This window comes from Lolium perenne, chromosome 3, assembly GCF_019359855.2.
Source record: "Lolium perenne isolate Kyuss_39 chromosome 3, Kyuss_2.0, whole genome shotgun sequence".
Taxonomy (NCBI): domain Eukaryota; kingdom Viridiplantae; phylum Streptophyta; class Magnoliopsida; order Poales; family Poaceae; genus Lolium; species Lolium perenne.
This window is the reverse complement of record NC_067246.2, coordinates 197,194,766-197,203,808: the sequence shown is the minus strand read 5'-3', so window position 1 is coordinate 197,203,808 and position 9,043 is coordinate 197,194,766. Positions and strand designations below refer to the sequence as shown.

At 47.2% G+C, this 9,043-nt stretch overlaps 1 protein-coding gene across 1 annotated transcript; it reads right to left on the bottom strand.

Annotated features, from left to right (window-relative positions):
• Positions 1-1,965: 1,965 nt before the first annotated feature.
• On the bottom strand, positions 1,966-4,957 carry LOC127343015 (heat stress transcription factor C-1a-like). The gene is made up of 2 exons (XM_051369093.2): positions 2,955-4,957; positions 1,966-2,790 (listed from the first exon to the last, which is right to left on the bottom strand). The coding sequence occupies exons 1-2, from the start codon at positions 3,201-3,203 to the stop codon at positions 2,143-2,145; spliced, it is 897 nt and encodes a 298-aa protein (XP_051225053.1). The 5' UTR covers positions 3,204-4,957; the 3' UTR covers positions 1,966-2,142.
• Positions 4,958-9,043: the final 4,086 nt, after the last annotated feature.

The window sequence follows — 9,043 nt, the reverse complement described above, 5'->3', positions numbered from 1 at the left end:
GCGCGCAGCCAGCCATCGGCGTCCGCGGCCACGCAAACTCGTCCCAGATTTGGGCCGGGTTTGGGTCGTCCCGGACGCCGCGGCCATCCGTTTTTGGGATGGGTCCGCGCGCTGGGCCGCGTTTTTGTCCGTTTCGACCCATCCAGACGCGCGGGCGCGGGATGGGTCACCGCGCTGGAGATGCCCTAAAATAAAAAAATTTCATGTACATATCATATTGATACTTATTTGTGTAAGTTTTCACAGAAAAATACACTTGTATGTAGCCTACACGAAAATAACAAAATGTTCAAATGGCACTATAATGATTGGTGGTGTACTGTTCACGGGGAAATCCCACTTTCACATTTATGTGTAGGTCACACAGTTGTTTTTATGCCAAAATCTGCACACATAAGTATTAACATTGAATATACACGCGTGCATTTTTTTAATTTTTTTGAAACTTGAAATACTCTAGCATTTTAAATAAATTTGCATATAGGATGCACATGCACCCGGGTTCATATCCTTCCCGTCCATGTACTACGCAACCACATTGGTAGAGAAAGCAATTCTTCTCTTAGGCTGGTCATAGTGGGGAGTAACTTAGACTAGTAACATATGTCAAGTTACTAGTCTAGGTTACTACCTTCATAGTGGGCAGTAACTTATATGTGGTGTCATGCATTGTGACATTTATTATGTTGTAGACTCATTTTGCTTTGTGTGTGATGTTATGGTAACATAGCTAGTTACCACCTCACTCTCTTTCTTCATTTATTGGCATGCACTGTCACCAAAATGTCTTGAGCCGTGTGATGTTACTAGCTATGTTAGACTAGTCACAATGGGAAGTATCATACACTAGTATCATGCACATGATACTAGTTTATAATACTACGTATCATAAGATAGTACTACCTCCATACCGGATTATAAGCCTATTACGCATTTCGACAAAAACTCTAACTACAAATTTAGTCAACAAAATATGAGATATATGATACAAAAATTATACAGTTGGATTCATATTCAAAAGAAGTTTCCAATAGTATAATTTTTGTGATACATATTTCATATTTTGTTGACTAAATTAGTAGTTGAAGTTTTTCTCGAAATGCGTAATAGGCCTATAATCCGGTATGGAGGTAGTATCATAGTATCATCATATTAAATATTTTGTAGAATCTCAATGCAAATTTGTGTACATGATGTATTTGCTACTAAATTTTCTAGTTTTATGTGCTATGATACGGTATCATATTATGATACCACACCCATCTCTCACCTTATTAATTGGTGTGTCACATCAGATTTTTGCCAATATGGCATGCATGATACTACTTATGATACTCCTATTGTGGTTAGTCTTACTCCCACTATGAGCAGTCTTAGCTCTCTCTGTATGTCATCTCATCACCTTTCATAACTAACGATTAATTAATAAAAATTAATGAAATTTTAGTAGAAAATTAATTTAATAAATGAAGACATCCCTTAGCTAAAGTAAGGAATACTGATACTCTGATAGCACCCCGTTGTATATGAATAAAATGAAAAAATAAAACGACTTTCCCACAAAACTATGGCAGAAGGCTTGCCGCTCAGAATTGATCAGTTTATAAGAACTGGCAGATAATCGATACAACAACATGACATACACATGCTTGTCACACAAGTCGACGGTCGAACCACCCAAGCAGCCAAGACCGACACTCCAACACCTTAATGCCACATACAGTAGTATACTAGAAAAGGCGAAAACTACCGACTATAATAAGCCAAAGTCTAATCCAACGCCAAGTGGACGATTTTCGTAGAAACTGCACGACGATGTTTCCTGAGAACCAAAGTGTGCCGAGCTTAATATAATCTTTCTAGTAGTACTCCCCTATAAGCTTGGAGGATGTTCCAATTAACAAAGTTCAAAGATAATTACTTGTAATTGTACTGTAGTAATTGACACCACGCATGGTCGACCGATCGTTACTCTAGCTGGCGCACTAGGCAAAATGTTACACAGTTTAGCAGTATGTACTCTCTAGTATATGTGCCCTGTAAGAATAATCAGAACACGGAGAAAAAAAATATTTTGCAGGTGTGTACAAATGATTGCTAAAACTAGCAAGGTGGTGCATGTGCATGCATGATGCTCCATGTTTAGAAGAAACACTCGCCAAGTAGGCAGAACGGGAAGGGCGTCTCCACCGCAGTCCCACCATCAGTTATGCCCATGCCGCCGCCGCCCCTATCGAACTCCGGCACCTGCTGCAATGTGGAGCTGCCGGTGGGCTGCTCGAAGGTCGTGAGTCTCGGCTCCGGCGCCCATTGCCAGACTCCGTCATCAACTGCACCCTCGGCCATCGCCAGCAACGGTGGCGGCTGTGGCGGCTGAAGAGGAAGCGCGATTGGAGAGGCAGGGAAGTGCATGCGCTGGCGCTTCTTCTGTTCGAGTAGGTGGGCAGACGTGGCGTCGGGATCCTCGGCGAGCCTGGCGAGGAAGGCCATGAGCCGGTCGGGCCGCCGCTCCGTTGCCTGCAGGCGCCGGCTCATCCGCGCCAGCTGCTCCCCGATGGCCGTCTGCTCCTGCCGCAGCTGCTGTACCTCCTCGAGCAGCGCCTCGCTCCCCTCTTCGTCCTCATCAATCTCCTCTGCCATATCCTGCTTGTCGACGGTGGAGGAGCAGGAGGCGGCACCGCCCTCCCCGCGCTTCTTGCGGCGAACGATGCGTGGCAGCAGGCGCGTCTGGCCGCGCAGGAACGACTCGTGCGCAAACTCCCACCGGTCCGGGTGCACCTTCCGGAAGCCCTGCGCAACAATTCCATCCATCTTACCAGTAAGCATCCATTTGTTCCAAGCAAGTGTACAGTGCACGTGCAAGCTTAGAGTACGCTTTTGTACAAGCAAGTAGCATTTACAAACTAGGGGAACATAAAAGTCAATTAGATGCCGGTAAATAGTTAGTTACTCACGTATGTGTTGAGCTGACGGACGAAGCTGGAGAAGTTGCCGTGCTTGAAGAAGCAGGGCAGGAGGAGCTGGGAGAAGCCGGCGACGTCGGCGACGAGGAAGCTGTTGTTGCCCCTCCCCCACCGGAGGAAAGCATCCGTCCTGGGGTCGCACACCATCTGGTATGTCTTTGCCACGAACGGCGCCGTCTGGAGCTCGCCGTGGCCGCAACCGATCAGCCCCAGCGCCAGCTCCGTGTGCAGGCCGTCCATGCTGCTCACTTGCTCTCCTCCCAGACTGAGATAAGCCCCTCTACTCTCACTCACCCACAGGTCGAGACAGAGGCACAGACGTCAAAATCCCTCAAAAGGCAGGCAGGCAGGCGTGGTTGCTTGCAGAGACGAGGGCCCGGCTTGCCAATTAGGTCTCTATGCTTGCTAATTATGGGCAGCGTGCGTGACAGGAGGACATGAGCTACTAGACTAATAAACCCATGTGATGCTTTGCTTACCTGCTCCGTGTTAGCATATATAGACGTGTCAGGCGCTCTGAGAGCGGGACAAGTGTCAAATTGCTTGCTGATCCTTCACCGCACAGACTAAATATATAAATCTCGATCCCCGGCCTTCTTGGCATCGCCATCGCGTGAGATTTTCCGGTGATATATCTAATTAAACCTCTGCCGCCTTTTGGACCAGCGGCGTGATCCAACAGTGCAAAAGGAGGAGGAGATTGGCGATCGCATCAAAAACTCAGCTAACCCAACTGCCTCGACCATCTGGCGGCCTGTGGGTGTGGTCTCTCTCAAGCTTGTTCCTCTCGTTCTGGCCGCAGGGTAGGAGCTAGTAGAGCAGGTTGTCCACTTGTGAGTGCTCTTGTTCCTCTCATACTTGCTGTTGCTACCATGATCGGTCGTGCCTCGATCAACTGTACACTGGGAGATTAGTACAAAACACTGGTTGCTACTAGAAAAATGTAAAGCTGGAGCTCATGGACCCGATTGAGAGCGTGCCGCCAGCCAGCTAAACACCACCGGAATATGGTCGCGCTCGCGTGTCACTGGTGCAGGTACGTACGGTGGATTAATCTAAGCACCCGAGTAGACGGGATCAAATGAAAACGAGACAGACATGGCTTAAGCTTTAACAAAATGGGCGCTGGGGCCGCCGGGCCCTTCTCATCCTGAACTTTATTAAATAAGTACAGTACTAGCATAGCATGATGTAGGGTGTGCTCTCTTCGAAAATATCTTGTCTCCTCTAAGGCTTTTGAGAGTTGATGGGAATACTACTAATTTGGGGGATCAGTCGTGCCGCCTCCTCGAGTTTGGTTGGTCCCCCGCACACTGCTCAGTTGGTGCTCCTTCACCCCTGTTTCCAAAATGGGTATGTCTCGTGTCCATGCATCTGGTCTCATCAACTAGCACTAGCTCAATAATGGGGTGCTAATTAGCTTGCTGCTTTAGCTCAGTTTGATTTGGTGCTGGTGGCTGGGTTATTTTGCGAGGTACTCCTGCTTGGGCTTCCTAATTCAGATCGATCCAGGGTGATGGTTAATTTTTGGTGATATGCCACAGCTGGATTCTACATGAATAAAGAAAGCAATGCTAGTATCTAGGCATGTTAGTTGTAGGGCCAGGTTGGCGGACGTCAGATTTTGCAAACAAGTATGAGTTTAATTAATTTGTCCTCCAACTCCTCCCAAAGCACCAACCGCGGAAACTCAATTTTGTTTAGTTTATCGCTAGATTTTTATGTAGAGGGCATGATCAGCTTCTGACGGTTCCTTCTAAGCTACTACAGCCCGGATACAGATTAAATATCCTCTGACATGGCTTGCTGTCGATTAGGCCGCGTATGACGGAGATTTATCTCTACTTTATGTAGCAGATGATCACTTTAAATCAAAGCTATAAAGTATAAGCTACTAATGAGTAGCTACCCTCTAAGTCAATGCAAGCATTTGTGTGTTGCGATTCATTTGCCCGCAATTCAATTATGCAACCACTAGTCGCCAACCCATGCAACTGTTGCGTGGGCTACCATTTTTTAGGAACAAGGGGATATTACTAACAAATAAACTCCTTGTGTGTGAATTAGTTTTTCCCAAATTTGTTCAAATTTTGTGTTTACGAATTAAAACATTAGGAAAGAAACAACATAAGCATATATATTTGCATTCATAATATCTAAAGGTGCATATTGCAATTCTTATGACCAGGATATATATATATATACTTCTTCATTTAATTTTCCATTGTATTTCTGAACTTTATGATTTATTTGGTTTTGAAGTAGTATTATCGAATATAATAGATCTCCTTTCCTATCATTGTCTTTAGTACATTCATTTCATTAGAATATAAAAGTTAGTATGCTTACTGATCTACAGTGGATCAAAGAGGATATTATAGGAATATTATAGTAAGCGATGTTAAGCCCAAGTTACTAACCACACATAGCCATTTCAACATCTTAAATACCAAAAACAGTATGCAGGAGTGAGTTGTATGTAAAACTATTCTAAAATATACGGGAAGACCAAAATTTGACTATTCCGTGGGAGAACAACATTAGGCTACTTAATGAGAAGCACGGGAGGACCGCATTGAGTTCTTTTACTTTAGAATAAATTATTGATGTGTAACCGGGTAGAAAGAAGGACAGACATTTTGCAGCTAAAGAGAAGCGAGGTGCAAACTTTGTAGTACTCCCTCCGGTTCATATTAATTGACTCTAATATAGATGTATCTAGACACATTTTAGTTCTAGATACATCTATATTGAAGTCAATTAATATGAATCGGAGGGAGTACTAAGTTCTGATGATACTAACCTGGCATGGCTGAGAAAGGGGGAAACTCTATAACAAACATTAACCGGCGATGAAACACGAATTAAAGCTATGCATCCATAGAATCTGAAAATATAACAGAAAACAAAATAGGGACATACAATGTTAGCTATCCCCAAGGAGTTCTTTATCAATCAGAAATCAAAAACCATTCAAAAAAAAATCAGAAATCAAAAAGGACAATAAGGTGTAGATGCAAACATTGAAATCAGATCAGTCTACAATATATAAAGAAAATTGGCCACACAAAACACGATGGAAAAATCCATCCAACTTATGTTTAATTCAATGAAAACTTCAAAAGACTCACATAATTAACAAAGAATAAATTATTAAGAAAATAGAGCTCACTGCAGTAATTATACATATACTAAGAACAACAGCGAAATAATTAATCTCCATCTGGTTGGTTCAATGGCTCGAAGGAATAGTAAACTATTGCTTTAAAATTTTATCAACTAAACTTTGAATTGTCCGAACTTGCTTCTGGTATCTTGCTAATGCATAAACCTTGCGAACCGATTAGAAATAACATGTAGGAGTTCTCTGACAGGTGAAAGTAATATTATAGGCTATTTGAAATAAATGCAGAAAATACGCCTGGATTAGTTAGCTTAAATCAAAAGCAGATTGAGAATGACAAAACTCCCAGAACAAACCGCATCCAAAAGAAAACGGCCCCCGCGTCGCTCCTCCCCTGGGCGACACGGGCGGCGACACCACCCGCCGGCAACCACCCCTCCCCCTCCGTCCCCTCCTCCCCTGCCGTCGCCGGTGGTCTCCGCCGGGCAAAGCCCGCGCGGAGCGGCGGCGGCAGGACCTGTCCTCTCTCCGGCCGGCGGAGGCTAGCTCGCGGATTTGGGGAATCGCGGCGGCGGGATGCAGTCTGCGACGGGCGCGGCGGCGTGCGACGGCGCGGCGGCGGGCGGCGGGCGCGGTGGCGCTGCTGGCTACGGGCGGCACGTGGCGGCTGTGCGGGTGTGGCGAGGCGCAGCGGCGCCGGGTGTAGTCGGGCTTGGCCGGGCCAGATCTGGGCCTTGCGGGCCAGCTCGGCCGCGGGAGGTCTGGGCGTTTGTGGCGGTGAGGTGCTGGCCAGCGAGGGCCCCTGGTCGTGGAGGTGCTGCAGGTTGCAGCGGCTGCTGGTTGGTGGTGGTGTGCCGGGGCGGCGGCCCCGGGCAGCGGCGGTGTCATGGTGGGCGAGGTGGTTGACGGTGCTGGCGCGCATGATGGCGTGCTCCGGCTTCCCTGCCGGTGAAGGAAGCCTCGACGGGAGGGTGCTTGCTCCGGGTGAAAGCTCTGCCCGACCTGGTCGGCGCCGGCGATGGCGACGCCTCAGGGCGCCGTTCCCCTTCTTGGAGGCATCGCCGTGGAGCTTCCACCTCTCCTGCCTTCGAGGATTCATGCCCTCCGGGTGAAAACCCAAGCTCTTGCCTCGGCCGGAGCGGGCGACGGCGGCGGTCACGTCGCTTCCCTTCTTGGAGGCGTCGTCTTTGGAGGGCGTGAACTTCACTCGGCAAGGGTGGTTTGTTTGCCGGACTGCATTGCCTTACCGTCTGCGTTGGAGGATGCCGAGGCAGCGGCCTCGGGTAGGTGGCTGTGAGCCGGGGCGGTGGCCCCGGAAGGCGGTGCGGCAGCATCTCTATGGTGCAGGGATGCGGCTTCTCACGGCTTGGGTGGCGACCCTGGCTGCGTGGGCAGTAGGACAGTCGGCTCGGTCGGACGCGTCCTAGAGGGGACGGTCGGACGTTATGTCGGGGCGGCGGCCCCGGAAGAGTTGGTGTGATGCCCGTGGTCTGCGGCCTTTTGCCCTGTGCAGCTTGGGTTGCGGGTGGACGGTTCGTGCGGCATCGCAGCTCGAGAGCGAGCGGTGGTATGTCGGGGCGGTGGCCCCGGAAGGTGGTGGTCTTGGTGGATGCGCAGGGCGCGACGGAGCAGCGGTATGTCGGAGCGGCGGCTCCGAATGTTCGTCATCTTCGAGGGTGCTTGACCTTGGGTCGCTTGGGCGATAAGGTGACTCTCGGCGGTGGGCTTGGGCGGCAACGACAATGGCGTCGGGCATGGTTTGGTTGCTGCAAGACCGTGTTAGTCGGCTCCGTCCCGGCGTGTCCGAATGTCTTCAGGTTGGCCTCCTCTTGCTATGAAGTCAAACTGCCTTTGGGTGGTGTACGATGACCTTCGAGGGGCGGTTTCGACGGTGAAGGTCCTTTTCGGCGCAGGTCTTGTGCATCTCCTCTCCGCGGCTCGTCGTCAGAATCGGAGCTACCGGCCTTTTCTTGGGGAGCCATCTGTTTGGCATAGGCCAACTCGAGCTTCGCGTTTGTGTAGCTTATGTGGGTAGCCAGGGTGGCTCGGTGTGCCTTCGTGGCGTCGTGTGGGTGGGTGTGGGCTTGGCCCTGTCTTTGTAGGTTTTTGCCCGATTTTCTCCTAAAAACCGGGCACCTTCTGCTTAATTAATAGATGAGGCAAAGCTTTTGCCTCCGTTTCAAAAAAAAAAAAAATCAAAAGCAGATTTTTTTTTTTCAATGTGACCATAGGAATCAAACCACCTTGGTAGTGTTGTATAATTAAATTGATGGTTAGAAAATAGAAGATGAAAAGAATTGGGATAACTTGGCTCTTGAGTTAGGCCATGACTGACAGATAGCACTCACAAGTTCTTACTTGTTAAATGTACAAATAATATTATCAGAGACGCTCATGAAAGAAAGAAGTGGGTCATAAGTGCAAGTTATATGAATCTGGAGGCTAGATATGATACTCCATGGTAAACATTATTACACCATTCGTGAACTTCTCCAAGTAAAATGAAAGAGTTCAGCTCCAGGAAAAGATGAAAAATAAAAGTATGAAATCAAGTTTTCCCAAATCTATTAGCACAGCTCTACATGGTATACATAATACTGGGGCATGAATTAAATGCAGAATCTATATATTAAAGGTAGATAAGCACAAAAAGGTTTATGTTTTACTAAATACGACCTGCAAATATCATGCTTAAAATTTGCATTGTGCATGAATACTCAATTATAACCACGAGCAATAAAAGGTCATCTGACTTACTATCAAACAGCAATCAGAATATTTATCATCATATATACTACAAAGGAAATTCATTTATTCTATGTAAAATTTAACCTTACATTAAAAATAATATCAACTGGTCAGAGAATACAGAAACTTATCAGTTAGACAATATCAACTTACACCTGCAAGGTAAATGGCAACAAACTTTTGAAAGGGAAAAAGCATACATATGCTG

Coding starts and splice junctions, on each gene's coding strand:
- LOC127343015 (XM_051369093.2), bottom strand. CDS start 3,203: ATGGACGGCCTGCACACGGAGCTGGCGCTGGGGCTGATCGGTTGCGGC. Junction 2,791..2,954: donor TCCGTCAGCTCAACACATAC/GTGAGTAACTAA, acceptor ATTGTTGCGCAG/GGCTTCCGGAAGGTGCACCC.